Source organism: Coregonus clupeaformis, chromosome 1, assembly GCF_020615455.1.
Source record: "Coregonus clupeaformis isolate EN_2021a chromosome 1, ASM2061545v1, whole genome shotgun sequence".
Taxonomy (NCBI): Eukaryota; Metazoa; Chordata; class Actinopteri; order Salmoniformes; family Salmonidae; genus Coregonus; species Coregonus clupeaformis.
The window spans coordinates 90559593-90581925 of NC_059192.1; the positions used below are offsets into that span (position 1 = coordinate 90559593).

Sequence of the window (22333 nt, forward strand, 5' to 3'; positions counted from 1 at the left end):
ACATTTGTTTAATGGTTTATCAAGCAACGGAACAGTTGAAGTATGTATTTCTTTATATAATCTGATGAATGTTGTGTCTGAACATTATTAATGAATTATTACACTTATAGACCTACTGCAGAGAGACCGTCTCCCTCTCTGTAGTCTACAGTGTTGTATTCAATCATTATTATAGACCTACTGCAGAGAGACCGTCTCCCTCTCTGTAGTCTACAGTGTTGTATTCAATCATTATTATAGACCTACTGCAGAGAGACCGTCTCTCTCTCTGTAGTCTACAGTGTTGTATTCAATCATTATTATAGACCTACTGCAGAGAGACCGTCTCTCTCTCTCTCTGTAGTCTACAGTGTTGTATTCAGTCATTATTCTGTAGCTCACTGAATGAACTTTGAGAGATTTTAAATGATTTGAATGGCCTTATGATAGGACTATCTCAGAGTAGAGAGAGAGGGGAATATTTTATACTTTAACATTAGGAGAGCCGAGAACGTCATATTGACTCAAAACGAATGTGACGTTTCCTAAATAAATCTATGTAACACACTGTTGTTATAATCTCAATATCACAAACATAATTTGTGTTATAAGCCGTTTTAGGAAAGGCATGTCATTTTTTCCCCCCCTGCCATGTCATTCACTGGCAGTCAGCCTGCACAGCTGATGATGGTCCAACTAAACCACACCTAAACTATATAGAAACTAATGTCACACTTATAATAATAGCGTTAGCCTAAAGGCACGATTAAATTGACAGTAGTCTAATGGGTGAGAATATTATCAACGTTAAATTCTATATGAAGAATCTGATGAACAGCGCAGATTGGAATTGACACAGCGACAGGGAAATTAAATGGAATGCGTTTTCAGTGCAAGATCGATTCAGTGCAGATAATCTGGGTACCATTAATTGACTATTTAGCAGTCTGGCTATTTAGCAGTCTTATGGCTTGGGGTAGAATCTGTCTCGAGCCTTTTGGTCCGAGAGCCGATGCTCCGGTACCGCTTTTCCGGATGGTAGCAGAGTGAACAGTCTATGGCTTGGGTAGGTGAGTCTTTGGCAATTTTTCGGGCCTTCCTCTGACACCGCCTGATATAGAGGTCCTGGATGGCTGGGAGCTCACCCTCTGTAGCGCTTTGCAGTCAAGGGCGGTGCATTTGCCATACCAAGCAGTGATGCAGCCAGTCAAGATGCTCTCGATGGTGCAGCTGTATATCTTTTTGAAGATCCCAGTGTGCACGTGCAACACTCAAAGCACAGTAATATATGTGACCGACCGGCTCGATTCAGTCATATGTAGCAATATTTGAAATTGTGTTTTCTACATTGGATAAAAGTAGAGAGAGCTAGAAAATTGTATATCATACGCTACAGTTGAGGAACAATGGGAAAGTAATTCTGCTTTGAAAGTTGATAAACTTGTAACCTCACTTTTGAGAAAATGGCCTTTGAATGTTTTGGTACACCTACTGGATAGCTCTTCTTTGTCTACACCCATTCAGCATCGTTCACACCCTCTTAAGCTTTAGCCCCGCCCATCTCTTTAATGAGCGTTCAGAGTGCACACTGGAAACTCCGGCCGAGGAGTAGTGTTGATCCGAGCGTTCTATCCTAACAACAGCAGTCAAGCACCCAAGCTAAGTGGCTAACGTTGACTAGCTTGCAAGCTACTTCCAGACACAAATGAGAGAACAGCTCACTATGACCATTTTACGCGCCCTAGCAGAGCTGGTTAGGCTTTTTTTAATGTTATCCAGAGCATTGGTGACTGCAACTGTGCTGCTGGCAACAATTTAATTACGCTTTTTTGCCAACGTTTACTGACACCAGCCATATTCAACGGGTGTTGAGCGTTCAGACATTTGTCAGTTATTCTGCGCTCTGGCGAGAGTGCTCTGAAATCGGAGTAGATAGCCAGAGCTAGTTGTCGCAGTGACATCATGAACATTCTATTGAAATGGTTACTTGCATAGTGGAGTCTTTCGTTAAGACGTAGCTAGCTAAACAATGAACCATAACCCCAACTCATGACGTTACTACCCTGCATGAATCTGCAGGTAGCTAACCAACCAGGTTCAATGTTAGCTAGCTAACATTAGGCTATAACTAGCAATGCAAATGGCTCTGAGATATGAATAATATGACTACACAGATCATACACGTAACGTTAGCTAGCTAGCTAACAGTACACTTTAACTTGAAATGAAAACGACTTTCTGACAAAATTAGAAACGCGTATCTGAAAAATGTAGCTAGCTAGACTATCTTACTCGTATCCATGGATGGACGCGTCTCCCTCTCTGTCACAGATGCCATGGTTGCCCTTAGTTTGAAGATGAAATCTAGATACAGGTGTTTTCTCCTTATCCTTAGCCATCATATTCCACTGATTTCAAAACTCGGTCCTCCAGAAAGTGGAGAGCAACACTTATGCAGTTTTACTACGTGATACCTACACATACTGACTGACCAGCTCAAATAGACAGAAGCCTGCTACATGGCAGACCAATCCGAACTCATCTCTCGGCATGTCCAGCCCACTCATTATATCAGCCAATCATGGCTAGCGGGAAGGTTGCTGTCTTTTTCCGTGGCTAAACCAACTAGGCTCGTAATTTAACAATTGTATTCGTATTTACAGATGGCATACAAGTTTGTTATTAAGGCACATGAAAGGTCACATGTTCCAGAAGGCATTTCTGCCAAAAAACGCATGTTGATTAAAAAAAAGAAGAAGTTTACGTTCAAATGGCTCTCCTGTGAAGTAGTGACACGCGACATACGCCTAGTTTCCTGAAACGAGTCACATATTTAAACTCAACATATGCCTTTCTGTTCTTTTGAAATTAATTTTCTTAAATTCATAATGTTCCTTAAGACCTGCCCTTAAAGAATTAATGAATATCTTTGTGATGGTGTTTATTGAATGGATTTCAACACTTGAATTGTGGTGTTTTAGTGGTTGTTCGTTAGTACATATAGCCTACAGTTATATAAACTAATGGCAATTGTATTCTGTTCTTTGAAAAACGTTATATTTTTATATTCTAATGTTACCTAAGACCTTCATTTTGTGATAGCATGCGTGAAATGCAGTTTGTTATAATGTTGCCGTCCAGAAGACTTTGGTTGGAAGGGGTTCTGGAGGCAAGGCTTTTCTAATGTTAATGGCAGGATGATCTCACCAACGAACTCCTGCTTGCCTGTCTGTAACAGCCAATTAAAGTGTGAGTGTGTGCGTGTCAATGCCGTTTGAGATGTATCCAAATGTTTCACTTGTGTGTGTGGTTGAGTAGCAGAAGTGCAGCATTATGCCTCTTGAAATGTGTTTATTGGTCAGTAGTAGTGTACTGTATCTCTCTCAGAACCCACCCCACTGAGTGACCTAGCCTGGAGGGTTTAGTTGGACTTCATTGGGTTTCTGATCTCAGAACCCACCCCACTGAGTGACCTAGCCTGGAGGGTTTAGTTGGACTTCATTGGGTTTCTGATCTCAGAACCCACCCCACTGAGTGACCTAGCCTGGAGGGTTTAGTTGGACTTCATTGGGTTTCTGATCTCAGAACCCACCCCACTGAGTGACCTAGCCTGGAGGGTTTAGTTGGACTTCATTGGGTTTCTGATCTCAGAACCCACCCCACTGAGTGACCTAGCCTAGAGGGTTTAGTTGGACTTCATTGGGTTTCTGATCTCAGAACCCACCCCACTGAGTGACCTAGCCTAGAGGGTTTAGTTGGACTTCTATTGGGTTTCTGCTCCAGGACTTCTGCAGTACTCTGAGCCATTCAGTTACATCGTTACTCTACTCACACGGTGTACTGTGAGAGCCAAACTAGACACACAGACAGACAGACAGAGAGAGAGAGAGAGAGAGAGAGATAACTGTAGCTCTGTTTTAATGTGATTATTCACCACGTGTGCTGCCTGTCTATGTATCACAATGACTCAGTAATAAAACATCAGGGTCATGATGAACTGATGCATCAATACAGTGTCAAAACAACAGCTGATCATTAACATCCGGGTCATGATGACATCACAACAGCTGATCATTAACATCCGGGTCATGATGATGTCCCAGAAGCTGAATATTAACATCCGGGTCATGATGACATCACAACAGCTGATCATTAACAGCTATTTTTTTAAATAACGTATTATGTTGATATCTTCACTGCACTGGTGAGAGGAGAGTTGTACCGTTTATACCATGCTACAATGAAATGCATACTTGGGAGCTCTCCTCTCACCAGTGCAGTGAAAATATCAAAAGAATAAACTGTGATTTGATTTTGATATGCGGACCAAGTGTAAACTGCACAGTTTAGTTGACTGGGCCAGTCCAGTCCAAGGGACTGCTGTGGGCATCCATCCAGGTAGATGTCCAATATAAAGCAGTAATATTTCTCAGGGGACAGGTGCAATGGATGGAAACACACTTTTACCATTACCCCCGGCTGGCACTAAGCCTATCATCTATATTGGCATGGTCACAGCTGCAGAAAATTGAGTGAGGTGTGGAGTAGGGAAGAGGAGAGAGGGAGACCCAGCTCAGCTCAGGGAGACTGGGCTTTAGTAATGTGATCACAGGCTGCTGCTGGATGTGTGCTTAGAGGGGGTGTTTCAGGAGTCTCCTCCACCGAGGTTAAAGCTGGAGACGTGATCATCTAAAGGTTGTCTGGAGGTTCTCTAAAACAGTTCACCTGTGTGCTTAATGACTAAGGGGACTCTGATATGTAGCACGCTTAGGTTAGCCTTGGATAACGTTCAGGCTGACTAAGGGGACTCCTGATATGTAGCACGCTCAGGTTAGCCTTGGATAACGTTCAGGCTGACTAAGGGGACTCCTGATATGTAGCACGCTCAGGTTAGCCTTGGATAACGTTCAGGCTGACTAAGGGGACTCCTGATATGTAGCACGCTCAGGTTAGCCTTGGATAAGGCATGAATATTGTATGATTGGGAAATGCCTTGTAGCCTTGGATACCGCACGTCAGAAGTGGTCTTTCAAGTTTTATTAGTGTTATGTACTTTGTCTCGGCCCTGACAACATCGATGCCAGTATATCCTCCAAACACCGTCTTCTCTGGCATTATCACTGAAGTGTATATCTGTGTGTGTGTGTGAGTGAGTGAGCTAAGGTGCAGAGAGTCAGTGAGTCTTATTCTATATAAGCTACTGGAGAGAAGACAACCTTTTCAGTCCATTATACGTGTTGGGGAATACTGACATCTGACTGACGTCTTAGATACTAGGGCTGTCACCCTGAGGGGCTGGGAGAGGGAGACCTAGCTAACCTAGTTTCTCTCAGGCAGGGTTGAACAGAGGTCTAGATCACACTGTACATTTGAGGTCACCTTCAGCCACATGTGAATGTGAACACTAGGATATTGGATCACTCCCTCATTGAATTTTGAAAGATTGTCAGACTATGTCAAACGTTACTGAGAACATCACTGACTGTCAAACGTTACTGAGAACATCGCTGACTATGTCAAACGTTACTGAGAACATCGCTGACTGTCAAACGTTACTGAGAACATCGCTGACTATGTCAAACGTTACTGAGAACATCACTGACTGTCAAACGTTACTGAGAACATCGCTGACTATGTCAAACGTTACTGAGAACATCACTGACTGTCAAACGTTACTGAGAACATCACTGACTGTCAAACGTTACTGAGAACATCACTGACACTGTCAAACGTTACTGAGAACATCGCTGACTGTCAAACGTTACTGAGAACATCGCTGACTGTCAAACGTTACTGAGAACATCACTGACTGTCAAACGTTACTGAGAACATCGCTGACTGTCAAACGTTACTGAGAACATCGCTGACTGTCAAACGTTACTGAGAACATCACTGACTGTCAAACGTTACTGAGAACATCGCTGACTGTCAAACGTTACTGAGAACATCGCTGACTGTCAAACGTTACTGAGAACATCACTGACTATGTCAAACGTTACTGAGAACATCACTGACTGTCAAACGTTACTGAGAACATCACTGACTGTCAAACGTTACTGAGAACATCACTGACTATGTCAAACGTTACTGAGAACATCACTGACTGTCAAACGTTACTGAGAACATTGCTGACTATGTCAAACGTTACTGTGAACATCGCTGACTATGTCAAACGTTACTGTGAACATCGCTGACTATGTCAAACATTACTGAGAACATCACTGACTATGTCAAACGTTACTGAGAACATCGCTGACTATGTCAAACGTTACTGAGAACATCACTGACTATCAAACGTTACTGAGAACATCACTGACTGTCAAATGTTACTGAGAACATCACTGACTGTCAAACATTACTGAGAACATCAATGACTGTCAAACGTTACTGAGAACATCACTGACTATGTCAAACGTTACTGAGAACATCAATGACTGTCAAACGTTACTGAGAACATCGCTGACTGTCAAACGTTACGGAGAACATCACTGACACTGTCAAATGTTACTGAGAACATCACTGACTGTCAAACGTTACTGAGAACATCACTGGCTGTCAAACGTTACTGAGAACATCACTGAATGTCAAACATTACTGAGAACATCACTGACTGTCAAACGTTACTGAGAACATCACTGACACTGTCAAATGTTACTGAGAACATCACTGACTGTCAAACGTTACTGAGAACATCGCTGACTGTCAAACGTTACTGAGAACATCGCTGACTGTCAAACGTTACTGAGAACATCACTGACACTGTCAAATGTTACTGAGAACATCACTGACTGTCAAACGTTACTGAGAACATCACGGACACTGTCAAATGTTACTGAGAACATCACTGACACTGTCAAATGTTACTGAGAACATCACTGACACTGTCAAATGTTACTGAGAACATCACCGACACTGTCAAACGTTACTGAGAACATCACTGACACTGTCAAACGTTACTGAGAACATCGCTGACTATGTCAAACGTTACTGAGAACGACGCTGACACTGTCAAATGATACTGAGAACATCACTGACACTGTCAAACGTTACTGAGAACATCACTGACACTGTCAAACGTTACTGAGAACATCGCTGACTATGTCAAACGTTACTGAGAACATCGCTGACTATGTCAAACGTTACTGAGAACATCGCTGACACTGTCAAACATTACTGAATACATCACTGACACTGTCAAACGTTACTGAGAACATCACTGACTATGTCAAACGTTACTGAGAACATCACTGACACTGTCAAATGTTACTGAGAACATTATTGACACTGTCAAACGTTACTGAGAACATCATTGACACTGTCAAACGATACTGAGAACATTATTGACACTGTCAAACGTTACTGAGAACATCATTGACACTGTCAAACGATACTGAGAACATCGCTGACTATGTCAAACGTTACTGAGAACATCACTGACACTGTCAAATGTTACTGAGAACATCATTGACACTGTCTAACGTTACTGAGAACATCATTGACACTGTCAAACGTTACTGAGAACATCGCTGACTGTCAAACGTTACTGAGAACATCGCTGACTATGTCAAACGTTACTGAGAACATCACTGACTGTCATACGTTACTGAGAACATCTCTGACTATGTCAAATGTTACTGAGAACATCACTGACACTGTCAAACGTTACTGAGAACATCGCTGACTGTCAAACGTTACTGAGAACATCGCTGACTATGTCAAACGTTACTGAGAACATCGCTGACACTGTCAAACATTACTGAATACATCACTGACACTGTCAAACGTTACTGAGAACATCACTGACTATGTCAAACGTTACTGAGAACATCACTGACACTGTCAAATGTTACTGAGAACATCATTGACACTGTCAAACGTTACTGAGAACATCATTGACACTGTCAAACGATACTGAGAACATCGCTGACTATGTCAAACGTTACTGAGAACATCACTGACACTGTCAAATGTTACTGAGAACATCATTGACACTGTCAAACGTTACCGAGAACATCATTGACACTGTCAAACGTTACTGAGAACATCACTGACTGTCATACGTTACTGAGAACATCTCTGACTATGTCATACGTTACTGAGAACATCGCTGACACTGTCAAACGTTACTGAGAACATCGCTGACTATGTCACATGTTACTGAGAACATCGCTGACTATGTCAAACGTTACTGAGAACATCACTGACTGTCAAACGTTACTGAGAACATCACTGACTATGTCATACGTTACTGAGAACATCTCAGCTAGATATGGAGTAAAACTGATTGTACAGAATAGTTGAGGGAATCTAAGACGAGCCTCATAAAGATATTATCCAACCTTTTGTCACCTTCATTTCCGATTAGGTTCCCCTTGACTGCTGTACTATGTTCCCTGAGGTGAATAAACACTGTAGTACCCCTAAAGCCTGCTGGAAATCCAGATTGGCCATCTGGCAATTCTGGCAAACCGGACCATATTTTAGTTGGGTGGGCTGGTTAAAATTGGCACACAAAAAATAAGTGACACTGCCGGCGGCCTATGGGGCTGTTCAGATGTCTCTTTTGTCATAATAATCTATAATGAGCATTTGGCTGATCAGCGGTTAACGGCAGGCCCCCTTTTTGAATAGGCTGAGATCGCGCGAATTCACAATCGAGGTCAAACGTGGCATTAGCAAAGAGATCTGCTCCGACTCTGTCATCAGTTAGACTGTCAAGATCATGGATTGTAAAAAAAGGAAAATGGCTTTATTCTGTGTTCTCTAGCCTACCCCCTGGATGTGCCTTGTATTACAGTATGTGAGTGAACACAGTCTCTCTCAATCACTTTCTCACAGTTTTATCCAGACTGTTTTTTTCTAACAATACACACACACACACACACACACACACACACACACACACACACACACACACACACACACACACACACACACACACACACACACACACACACACACACACACACACACACACACACACACACACACACACACACACACACACACACACACACACACACACACACACACACACACACACACACAGTATTCTCAGTAGTGATCTACCCCCCCCCCCACTTGCTTGACCTTTGTGAGCCAGGTCTTCTGTGAGCCCTGATGACAGTTCATTCCCATTATCTGTCTGTCTCACAGCGATCTACAGTCCATGCCACTAGAGATTTATCCAAATTTTTTCACGCTGCAGAAAATGAAGAAGATTGACATAGCAGAAAAACAACCCATTACCTGAGATTAATGGGAAATTACTTGTCATCACTTCATTCATCCGGGGAATTTGGACTCTCAGTCTTTTGTAATTGCCTTTTGCATTGCAAACTGGTGATTTGTCATTCACAGGTTAAACTCAAATATGAATCCCTTACAACAAAACACATTCATCTTTTTGATCGAATCGTTGAACTTAAAATAGACAACATTCTAGAAAATGGACCAGTTTGGTGGGAGATGAAACAGACCCAATCTATACTGTAGCGTGTATAGGTTGTAGCCTAATGGCTGAACACACGTCCTGATGTTCTGTAGGGTGGGAGTGGAGCCTAGTGATGATGTGGTGATATGTAGGGTGGGAGTGGAGCCTAGTGATGATGTGGTGATATGTAGGGTGGGAGTGGAGCCTAGTGATGATGTGGTGATATGTAGGGTGGGAGTGGAGCCTAGTGATGATGTGGTGATATGTAGGGTGGGAGTGGAGCCTAGTGATGATGTGGTGATATGTAGGGTGGGAGTGGAGCCTAGTGATGATGTGGTGATATGTAGGGTGGGAGTGGAGTCTATTAATGATGTGGTGATATGTAGGGTGGGAGTGGAGCCTAGTAATGATGTGGTGATATGCAGGGTGGGAGTGGAGCCTAGTGATGATGTGGTGATATGTAGGGTGGGAGTGGAGCCTAGTAATGATGTGGTGATATGTAGGGTGGGAGTGGAGCCTAGTGATGATGTGGTGATATGTAGGGTGGGAGTGGAGCCTAGTGATGATGTGGTGATATGTAGGGTGGGAGTGGAGCCTAGTGATGATGTGGTGATATGTAGGGTGGGAGTGGAGCCTAGTAATGATGTGGTGATATGTAGGGTGGGAGTGGAGTCTATTAATGATGTGGTGATATGTAGGGTGGGAGTGGAGCCTAGTAATGATGTGGTGATATGTAGGGTGGGAGTGGAGCCTAGTGATGATGTGGTGATATGTAGGGTGGGAGTGGAGCCTAGTGATGATGTGGTGATATGTAGGGTGGGAGTGGAGCCTTGTGATGATGTGGTGATATGTAGGGTGGGAGTGGAGCCTAGTGATGATGTGGTGATATGTAGGGTGGGAGTGGAGCCTAGTGATGATGTGGTGATATGTAGGGTGGGAGTGGAGCCTTGTGATGATGTGGTGATATGTAGGGTGGGAGTGGAGCCTAGTAATGATGTGGTGATATGTAGGGTGGGAGTGGAGCCTAGTAATGATGTGGTGATATGTAGGGTGGGAGTGGAGCCTAGTGATGATGTGGTGATATGTAGGGTGGGAGTGGAGCCTAGTGATGATGTGGTGATATGTAGGGTGGGAGTGGAGCCTAGTGATGATGTGGTGATATGCAGGGTGGGAGTGGAGCCTAGTGATGATGTGGTGATTTAGCCTAGTGGACCAGCGTTTGAGACGGTCTCCCATTTCTCCCAGTGTTCAGAACAGTCCTCATTTGTCTTAAGTGGACCAGTGCCATCATTTGTGTTCCTGGTAATGTTCTCCTGCTGTCTGAGCGTTAGCACGGTGATTTAACTTGATCTACTGTGTCATTCCTTATTCAAGTTTCTGTTCTGGGTATTATGTTCTAGCTCCACTGTAATACGGCGTTCTGTAGACAGCCATATGCTGACACAGTCTGTTAACTGCTCACAACTCAATAATGCTAAGCATATTTTAAGGACACGCTTTTCCATTACACAGGTTTTATAGCCAGTATATGAACTGATGCTCATGGAGGGTTATTATCTAACCAGCCTTCTGAATATATCAAATATCAAACCTTTAGAATATAGCCTAAGCTTATCAAGATCTAAAAGCTTTAGAATATAGCCTAGGCTTATCAAGATCTAAAAGCTTTAGAATATAGCCTAGACTTATCAAGATCTAAAAGCTTTAGAATATAGCCTAGACTTATCAAGATCTAAAAGCTTTAGAATATAGCCTAGGCTTATCAAGATCTAAAAGCTTTAGAATATAGCCTAGGCTTATCAAGATCTAAAAGCTTTAGAATATAGCCTAGACTTATCAAGATCTAAAAGCTTTAGAATATAGCCTAGACTTATCAAGATCTAAAAGCTTTAGAATATAGCCTAGGCTTATCAAGATCTAAAAGCTTTAGAATATAGCCTAGACTTATCAAGATCTAAAAGCTTTAGAATATAGCCTAGGCTTATCAAGATCTAAAAGCTTTAGAATATAGCCTAGACTTATCAAGATCTAAAAGCTTTAGAATATAGCCTAGACTTATCAAGATCTAAAAGCTTTAGAATATAGCCTAGGCTTATCAAGATCAAGAGCCTGTTTGTTTTCAACGAGGAATACACATCTAGCATTAACATCAAGTGGTACTGACTGTCAAACCTTCTCCATTATAGGACAATAGAGGGGAAATGCCTTCTAAATACCTCATTTTAAACAACAGCTTCTCTCGTCAATACTAGGACAGGATCTAAACCAGATGTCTCTCTGATCTCTTTCAGTGTTCCTGGGGGCCATTAATCAGTATGGATCTAAACCAGATGCCTCTCTGATCTCTTTCAGTGTTCCTGAGGGCCATTAATCAGTATGGATCTAAACCAGATGTCTCTGATCTCTTTCAGAGTGTTCCTGAGGGCCATTAATCAGTATGCAGCCGTGTTAAACAAGAAGTTCCTGGATCAGACCAACTTTGAGCTGCAGGTAAGGTCACCACTCTATAAAGCCTCAGGTTTGTAAAAATAAATACTGTTACTCCACCAGGAAACCTGCCAGACCTGAAGACTGTTACTCCACCAGGAAATCTGCCAGACCTGAAGACTGGTTGAATTATTTCAATCTAATGTCAAATCTATGTTTATTTAGAGTCTTCTTTCAACAGTCTTTCATTGTATTAGGAGAGCTGAACTAGACTAGTTGAATACTGAGTCTGATTTTAGGATACTACAGGGGTCTCTTTTACACCTTAAACTTGTTTTAAACGCTAAGAAAACAAATGTCATGTTTTTTTCTAGGTCTAAACTCTCAATTAGAAACACTTTTGTAATCACTAGCTTGGATGGTACTCAAATCAAACAGGTCTCTGCATATAAATACTTAGGGATATGGTTAGATGATAGGCTTTCTTTTAAAAAACATGTTACTGAATTGGGGGAAAAAAAAGCTCAAATTCAAGATAGGGTTCCTTTACAGAAACAGGGCTTGCCTGTCCTCCGTAAATAGAAAACAAATTGTGCAGGCTACTTTTATGTCCGTTTTAGATGATGGTGATATTATCTATATGCATGCATCGGCAAACACATTAAAACCACTGGATGCTATTTACCATTGTGCACTCAGGTTTATCACGGGTGATAGTTACAAAACTCATCACTGTTTCCTATATCAACATGTGGGTTGGGCCTCTCTATCTGTGAGGCGAGAGCAACATGCTCTCTTGTTTATTTATAAAGCACTTCTTTTAAAACTACCTCCATATATATCATCATTAATTTCCACTAGATATACTAATTTTAAAACCAGATCACAGATGTGGATTACCTTAGAGACTGACAGAGACGGGGACAGTCAGGGGACAGGGTATTATATACAGTGTCTTCAGAAAGGATTCACTGACAGAGACGGGGACAGTCAGGGGACAGGGTATTATACAGTGTCTTCAGAAAGTATTCACTGACAGAGACGGGGACAGTCAGGGGGACAGGGTATTATATACAGTGTCTTCAGAAAGGATTCACAGACAGAGACGGGGACAGTCAGGGGACAGGGTATTATATACAGTGTCTTCAGAAAGGATTAATTCCCCTTATTCCACATTTTTGTTGTGTTACAGCCTGGATTCAATATATATTTTTCTCTCTCACCCATCTACACACAATAATGACAAAGTGAATACATGTTTTTAGAAATGTTTTCTAATTGATATAAATATCTCATTTGCATAAGTATTCACACCTCTGAGTCAATACTTTGTAGAAGCACCTTTGGCAGTCATTACAGCTGTGAGTGTTTCTGGGAAAGTCTCTAAGATCTTTCTGCACCTGGATTGTGTAATATTTGTCCACTATTATATTATTATTATTATTTTATTATTTTCAAAATTCTTTAAGCTCTGTCAAATTGGTTGTTGATCATGGTTAGCAACCATTTTCAGGTCTTTCCATAGATTCTCAAGTAATCTGTAACTCGGCTACTCAGGAACATTCACTGTCTTCTTGGTAAACAACTCCAGTGTAGATTTGGCCTTGTGTTGTAGGTTATTGTCCTGCTGAAAGGTGAATTAATCTCTTAGTGTCTGGTGGAAAGCAGACTGAAACAGATTTTCCTCTAGGATTTTGCTTGTGCTTAGCTCTATTCCGTTTATTTTTATCCTCAAAAACTCCCCTAGTCCTTAACGATTACAAGCATACCCATAACATGATGCATCCACTAAGTATTCAGTAATGTGTTGTGTTGGATTTGGCCCAAACATAACACTTTGTATTCAGGACAAAAAGTGAATTGCTTTACCACGTTCTTTGCAGTATTACTTTAGCGCCTTGTTGCAAACAGGATGCATGTTTTGGAATATTTTTATTCCCTACAGGCTTCCTTTTTCACTTAATATTATGGATTAACTACGATGTCGTTGATCCATTCTCAGTTTTCTCCTATCACAGTCATTAAACTCTAACTGTTTTAAAGTCATCATTGGCCTCATGGTGAAATCCCTGAGCGTTTTCTTTCCTCTCCAGCAACTGAGTTAGCAAGGACGCCTGTATCTTTGTAGTGACACAAAATCTAAATTTAACCATTTTAAATTCTGTATATGCACTGTTGGTTAAGGGCTGTAAGTAAGCATTTCACTGTAATGTCTGCACCTGTTGTATTCGGCGCATGTGGCCAATAAAATTTGATTTGATATCATCCTGACTAATTTACCCTCTAAATACACCTCCGCTGTCTTCAACCAGGATCTCAGCGATCACTGCCTCATTGCCTGCGGCCATAATGGGTCCGCAGTCAACGCCCACCCTCATCACTGTCAAACGCTCCCTAAAACACTTCAGCGAGCAGGCCTTTCTAATTGACCTGGCCCGGGTATCCTGGATGGATATTGACCTCATTCTGTCAGTAGAGGATGCCTGGATGTTCTTCAAAAGTGCTTTCCTCTCCATCCTAAATAAACATGCCCAATTCAAAAAATTCTGAACTAAGAACAGATATAGCCCCTGGTTCACCCCAGACTTGACTGCCCTTGACCAGCACAAAAACATCCTGTGGCGTACTGCATTAGCATCGAACAGCCCCCGCGATATGCAACTTTTCAGGGAAGTCAGGAACCAATATACACAACAGTTAGGAAAGCAAAGGCTAGCTTTTTCAAACATAAATTTGCATCCTGTAGCACTAACTCCAAAAAGTATTGGGACACTGTAAAGTATTGGGACACTGTAAACCTAGCCTCAGTGCAGTGGGTAGCGGGGAGGAGGTGCTTTTATTCTCCATGGACTTTACAGTGTCCCAAAACTTTTTGGAGTTAGTGCTACAGGATGCAAATTTCTGTCACCACCGATAAATCTACGATAATCGAGAATTTCAATAAGCATTTTGCTACGGCTGGCCATGCTTTCCACCTGGCTACCCATACCCCGGCCACCAGCTCTGCACCCTCCGCTGCAACTTGCCCATGCCCCCCCCCGCTTCTCCTTCACCCAAATTCAGACAGCTGATGTCCTGAAAGAGCCGCAAAATCTGGACCCCTACAAATCAGCTGGGCTAGACAATCTGGACCCTTTCTTTCTAAAATTAGCAGCCGAAATTGTCGCAACCCCTATTACTAGCCTTTTCAACCTCTCTTTCGTATCGTCTGAGATCCCCAGAGATTGGAAAGCTGCCGCGGTCATCCCCCTCTTCAAAGGGGGTGACACTCTAGATCCAAACTGTTACAGACCTATATCCATCCTACCCTGCCTTTCGAAAGTATTTGAAAGCCAAGTTAACAAACAGATCATCGACCACTTCGAATCCCATCGTACCTTCTCCACTATGCAATCTGGTTTCCGAGCTGGTCATGGGTGCACCTCAGCCACGCTCAAGGTCCTAAACGATATTATAACCGCGATCGATAACAGACAGTACTATGCAGCCGTCTTCATCGACCTGGCCAAGGCTTTCGACTCTGTCAACCACCGCATTCTTATTGGCAGACTAAATAGCCTTGGTTTCTCTAATGACTGCCTCGCCTGGTTCACCAACTACTTCTCAGATACAGTTCAATGTGTCAAATCGGAGGGCCTGTTGTCTGGACCTCTGGCAGTCTTTATGGGGGTGCCACAGGGTTCAATTCTCGGGCCGACTCTATTCTCTGTGTATATCAATGATGTCGCTCTTGCTGCTGGTGACTCTCAGATCCACCTCTACGCAGACGACACCATTTTGTATACATCTGGCCCTTCATTGGACACTGTTAACAAACCTCCAAACGAGCATCAATGCCATACAACACTCCTTCAGTAGCCTCCAACTGCTCTTAAACACTAGTAAAACTAAATGCATGCTCTTCAATCGAACGCTGCTTGCACCCGCCCGCCCGACTAGAATCACTACTCTCGGCGGGTCTGACTTAGAATATGTGGACAACTACAAATACCTAGGTGTCTGGTTAGACCGTAAACTCTCCTTCCAGACTCCATTAAGCATCTCCAATCCAAAGTTAAATCTAGAATCGGCTTCCTGTTTCGCAACAAAGCCTCCTTCACTCATGCTGCTAAACATGCCCTCGTAAAACTGACTATTCTACCGATCCTTGACTTCGGCGATGTCATTTACAAAATAGCTTCCAACACTCAACTCAGCAAATTGGATGTAGTCTATCACAGTGCCATCCGTTTTGTCACCAAAGCCCCATATACTACCCACCACTGTGACCTGTACGCTCTTGTTGGCTGGCCCTCACTACATATTAGTCGCCAAACCCACTGGCTCCAGGTCATCTATAAATCACTTCTAGGCAAATCCCCGCCTTATCTTAGCTCATTGGTCACCATAGCTACACCCACCCGTAGTCTGCGCTCCTGCAGGTATATCTCACTGGTCATCCCCAAAGCCAACACCTCTTTTGGCCGCAATTCCTTCCAGTTCTCTGCTGCAAATGACTGGAACAAACTACAAAAATCTCTGAAGCTGGAGACTCTTATCTCCCTCACTAACTTTAAGCATCAGTTGTCAGAGCACCTTACTGATCACTGCACCTGTACACAGCCCATCTGAAATTAGCCCACCCAACTACCTCATCCCCATATTGTTATTTATTTTGCTCATTTGCACCCCAGTATCTCTATTTGCACATCGTCTCTTGCACATCTATCTCTCCAGTGTTAATACTAAATTGTAATTATTTTGCACTATAGCCTATTTATTGCCTTACCTCCATAACTTACTACATTTGCACACACTGTATATAGATTGTCTATTGTGTTATTGACTGTACGTTTTGTTTACCCCATATGTAACTCTGTGTTGTTGTTTTTATCGCACTGCTTTGCTTTATCTTGGCCAGGTCGCAGTTGTAAATGAGAACTTTGTTCTCAACTGGCTTACCTGGTTAAATAAAGGTGAAATAAAAAGAAATAAAAAAGTAGGGTGCCATTTCCAGCCAGCCTGAGCCACTCTTCACCACCCCCACTGAGTCATATACAGTGTCTTCAGAAAGGATTCACACCCCTTGACTTTTTCCACATGTTGTTGTAAGAGCCTGATTTTAAAATGGATTACATTGAGATACACACGATACCCCATAATGTCAAAGTGGAATTATGTTTTTAGAAATTTTTACCAATTAATTAAAAATGAAAAGCTGAAATGGAACTAGCATGTATTGACTCATGGGTGTGAAAACGTATGTAAATGACATATTTCTGTATTTTCATTTTCAATACATTTCTGAAAACATGTTTTCACTTGTCATTATGGGGTATTGTGTGTAGGTGGGTGAGGAAAATAAATCAATTTAATCGATTTTGAATTCAGGCTGGAACGCAACAAAATGTGGAATAAGTCAAGGGGTTCGAATACTTTCTGAAGGCGCTGTAATAGTAGAGACTGCGTCCCAAATGGCACCCTATTCCCTATGTAGTGCACTACTTTAGACCAGAACTCTGGTCAAAGGTAGTGCACTAAATAGAGCATAGGGTGCCATTTTGGGACTCGAGGAGTATTCGAATGCTCCTAGGGGTTGTACTGTACAGCGCTAAGAGGAAATTAGCATAAAAACGCTTGACAGTGGGACACTTAATTGACTGTATAATGGTTTTGTGATTTAAAAAGCAATTTTAGAATATTTTTACCTGCTCTTCTCTAGAAGGCATTGGTGCTCCTTTTTCGTACTTTTAAAATCTGTGGCATGTGGAAGAATTTTAATGGTGGTAACTATTTAACTGCAGACAAGGGTCTCGCCAGCTTTTAAAAAAAGCCTTTAGGGCATGAATTCATTATAATAAAGTATTGTAATAACACTGAAACTATCTGCTGAATTCTATTATTTTAAATATCTTAATCAACAACTAAAGGCCACATGGACAATTTGTCTTGCTACACCACTGCTTAATAGAATGAATGTGTCTCTGAATCTAATCCATGTTGTGGTCTCTGTGTGTTGGTGCACATGTGTTTCTGCCTCTGGGTATTTGCATAAAGGAAGTGAGTGTCTGAAGGGTGGAGTCTAATATAGAATGGGCTTATTGTTTATGGATATCTTCAGGATAAAATGTATATGGCTGTGAGAACTCTCTCTCTCTCTCGCTCTCTCTCTCGCGCTCTCGCTCTCTCTCTCTCTCTCTCTCTCGCTTCCCTCTCTCTCTCTCTGTCCCTCTCTCTCTCTCTCTCTCTCTCTCTCTCTCTCTCTCTCTCTCTCTCTCTCTCTCTCTCTCTGGGCTTGGTGTCAAATCACCATCCACTACTTGTAATGGAACAGCCTCCAAATACAACCCTCCTATCAAAACTGTTTTAGTGTCTAAGACATTACTAGCCTGGTCTCAGGTCTGTTTGTGCTGTATAGTCAACAATGACCCTTGATCTGGAGACAAACATATCTGGGACCAGGCTAACTCTAGTCTGCAGCTCTGCTGTGCTGTTTCACTACTGAACCATGCTTAACCATCCTCTCTACTCCCTCTCCCCTCTCTACTCCCTCTCCCCTCTCTCATCTCCTCTCTCCTCCCTCTCCCCTCTCTCCTCCCTCTCCTCTCCCTCTCCTCTCCCCTCTCTCCTCCCTCTCCCCTCTCTACTCCCTCTCCCCTCTCTCATCTCCTCCCTCTCTCCTCTCTCCTCCCTCTCCCCTCTCTACTCCCTCTCCCCTCTCTCATCTCCTCCCTCTCTCCTCTCTCCTCCCTCTCCCCTCTCTACTCCCTCTCCCCTCTCTCATCTCCTCCCTCTCTCCTCTCCTCCCCTCTCCTCTCTCCTCCCTCTCCCCTCTCTACTCCCTCTCCCCTCTCTCATCTCCTCCCTCTCCCCTCTCTACTCCCTCTCCCCTCTCTCATCTCCTCCCTCTCCCCTCTCTACTCCCTCTCCCCTCTCTCATCTCCTCCCTCTCTCCTCTCCTCTCCTCCCTCTCCCCTCTCTCCTCTCCTCCCTCTCCCCTCTCTACTCCCTCTCCCCTCTCTCCTCTCTCCTCCCTCTCCCCTCTCTACTCCCTCTCCCCTCTCTCATCTCCTCCCTCTCTCCTCTCTCCTCCCTCTCCCCTCTCTACTCCCTCTCCCCTCTCTCATCTCCTCCCTCTCTCCTCTCTCCTCCCTCTCCCCTCTCTCATCTCCTCCCTCTCTCATCTCCTCCCTCTCTCCTCTCCTCCCTCTCTCCTCTCTCCTCCCTCTCCCCTCTCTACTCCCTCTCCCCTCTCTCATCTCCTCCCTCTCCCCTCTCTACTCCCTCTCCCCTCTCTACTCCCTCTCCCCTCTCTCATCTCCTCCCTCTCTCCTCTCCTCTCCTCTCCTCTACTCCCTCTCCCCTCTCTCATCTCCTCCCTCTCTCCTCTCCTCCCTCTCCCCTCTCTCCTCTCTCCTCCATCTCCCCTCTCTACTCCCTCTCCCCTCTCTCCTCTCTCCTCCCTCTCCCCTCTCTACTCCCTCTCCCCTCTCTCCTCTCCTCCCTCTCTCCTCTCTCCTCCCTCTCCCCTCTCTACTCCCTCTCCCTCTCTCCTCTCTCCTCCCTCTCCCCTCTCTACTCCCTCTCCCCTCTCTCCTCTCCTCCCTCTCTCCTCTCTCCTCCCTCTCCCCTCTCTACTCCCTCTCCCCTCTCTCCTCTCCTCCCTCTCCCCTCTCTCCTCTCCTCTACTCCCTCTCCCCTCTCTCATCTCCTCCCTCTCTCCTCTCCTCCCTCTCTCCTCTCTCCTCCCTCTCCCCTCTCTCCCCCCTCTCTCCTCTCCTCCCTCTCCCCTCTCTCCTCTCCTCTACTCCCTCTCCCCTCTCTCATCTCCTCCCTCTCTCCTCTCCTCCCTCTCTCCTCTCTCCTCCCTCTCCCCCTCTCTCTCCCTCTCCCCTCTCTCCTCTCCTCCCTCTCCCCTCTCTCCCCTCTCTACTCCCTCTCCTCTCCTCTCATCTCCTCCCCCTCTCCTCTCCTCCCTCTCCCCTCTCTCCTCCCTCTCTCCTCTCATCTCCTCCCTCTCTCCTCTCTCCTCTCCCCTCTCTCCTCTCCCCTCTCCCCTCTCTCCTCTCCTCCCTCTCTCCTCTCAGCTGTGGAACAACTACTTCCACCTTGCCGTGGCGTATCTTACCCAGGAGTCCTTGCAGCTTGAGAACTTCTCCAGCGACAAACGAGCCAAGATCTTCCAGACGTGAGTACATTACCAATGTCTCTCACACACACACACACACACACACACACACACACACACACACACACACACACACACACACACACACACACACACACACACACACACACACACACACACACACACACACACACACACACACACACACACACACACACAAACATACACATGCTACCCAACGGACAGTGTAGTATACAGACTCACTCTCAAACACTAGGGATCTTTAAGAATTTACCCCACTGAGGAGCCTCTCTGGGCTTATAATCACCATCCTATAGCATCACTGGAGGCTGTTAGACTGGGCTGGTTAGACTCAGAACAAGCCAGGTCTCTCTCCCTGGGGCTTGTAGAGTAGTGGGACTTAGATGGTGTTCACACCTCAGGGATCAGCCTAAGGCAGGGAGGCCTACTAGAAGCTGAATTCAGGATTAAATGATCTGACCTGCACTTATCTTTTCTTACGAGCACTGACTTTGCTGATAGCGGCTTTATTGAGGAAAACATTTGACTGGCTATGACTGATATGTGATTGTATTGCCTAGCTACCTTAAGAGGAATGCGCTATGGAAGTCGCTCTGCAAAGGAGTGTCTGCTAAATGACTCAAATGTAAATCTAACTCAGAGCCTTGGATCTCAATATAAGGCTCTGCTCTAACCTATTCAATAGCTATGTCCTCACAACCTTTTCAGAGCCAATATACTTTTTTATATTTCATCCCACGCTAGATATTAAGGTGTGGTGAGATTACAGTTTCATATCTCATTTAGTGACTCTGTACAGAAAACTGTGGGTGGCTGACGACTCAAATACTTAAGTCAGTATTCCTATGGAACTCATTTATGCCATATCTTCAGAAATTCGCTCATAATAAGATTTCTCCGAACTGCGAATCAGAGTAGTTTAATTACTATCCATTATCTACTCTATATCCACAAAAAGTATTTCATCAGCAGAAAGAGTTTATAGTCAGGTCAACAGAAATCTGTTATGTAGCCAAGTGTGTTAAATGTTTCTGGGCCAAAAGCTGAGTCTCTCCCTCTAGGGCTCTCTCTCTCTCTAGGCCTCTCCATCTCTCCCTCTCTCTCTCTTTTTTTCTCTCCCTCTCTCTCTCTCTCTCTCTCTCTCTCTAGGCCTCTCCATCTCTCCCTCCCTCTCTCTCTCCCTCTCTCTCTCTCTCTCTCTCTCTCTCTCTCTCTCTCTCTCTCTCTCTAGGCCTCTCCATCTCTCCCTCTCTCTCTCTTATTTTTTTCTCTCTCTCTCTCTCTCTCTCTCTCTCTCTCTCTCTCTCTCTCTCTCTCTCTCTCTCTCTCTCTCTCTCTCTCTCTCTCTCTCTCTCTCTCTCTCTCTCTCTCTCTCTCTCTCTATCTACTGTCATGGGGCTCTGTGGGGTCTGTTTGTGTTTGTGAACAGAGCCCCAGGACCAACTTGCTTAGGGGACTCTTCTCCAGGTTCATCTCTCTGTAGGTGATGGCTTTGTTATGGAAGGTTTGGGAATCGCTTCCTGTTAGGTGGTTGTAGAATTTAACGGCTCTTTTCTGGATTTTTATAATTAGCGGGTATCGGCCTAATTCTGCTCTGCATGCATTATATGCATAGTCTCAATTTGGTGTTTGTCCCATTTTGTGAATTCTTGGTTGGTGAGCGGACCCCAGACCTCACAACCATAAAGGGCAATGGGTTCTATAACTGATTCAAGTATTTTTAGCCAGATCCTAATTGGTATGTCAAATTTTATATTCCTTTTGATGGCATAGAAGGCCCTTCTTGCCTTGTCTCTCAGATCGTTCACAGCTTTGTGGAAGTTACCTGTGGCACTGATGTTTAGGCCGAGGTATGTATCGTTTTTTGTGTGCTCTAGGGCAACGGTGTCTAGATGGAATTTGTATTTGTGGTCCTGGCAACTGGACCTTTTTTGGAACACCATTATTTTTGTCTTACTGAGATTTACTGTCAGGGCCCAGGTCTGACAGAATCTGTGCAGAAGATCTAGGTGTTGCTAGTTGGGGACAGAAGCACCAGATCATCAGCAAACAGTAGACATTTGTCTTCAGATTCTAGTAGGGTGAGGCCGGGTGCTGCAGACTGTTCTAGTGCCATCACCAGTTCGTTGATACAGTGGGGGAAAAAAGTATTTAGTCAGCCACCAATTGTGCAAGTTCTCCCACTTAAAATGTTTTCATCATAGGTACACGTCAACTATGACAGACAAAATGAATTTTTTTTCCAGAAAATCACATTGTAGGATTTTTAATGAATTTATTTGCAAATTATGGTGGAAAATTAGTATTTGGTCAATAACAAAAGTTTCTCAATACTTTGTTATATA

At 43.7% G+C, this 22333-nt stretch overlaps 1 protein-coding gene across 1 annotated transcript in view; it reads left to right on the forward strand.

Annotated features, from left to right (window-relative positions):
• The window catches only part of LOC123491371 (dedicator of cytokinesis protein 1-like), a 174576-nt gene that overhangs the window by 54843 nt on the left and 97400 nt on the right, over positions 1-22333 (forward strand). Inside the window, 2 exon segments of the mRNA XM_045221937.1 lie at positions 11824-11902; positions 19906-20006. Coding sequence (XP_045077872.1) covers positions 11824-11902; positions 19906-20006 — 180 coding nt within the window.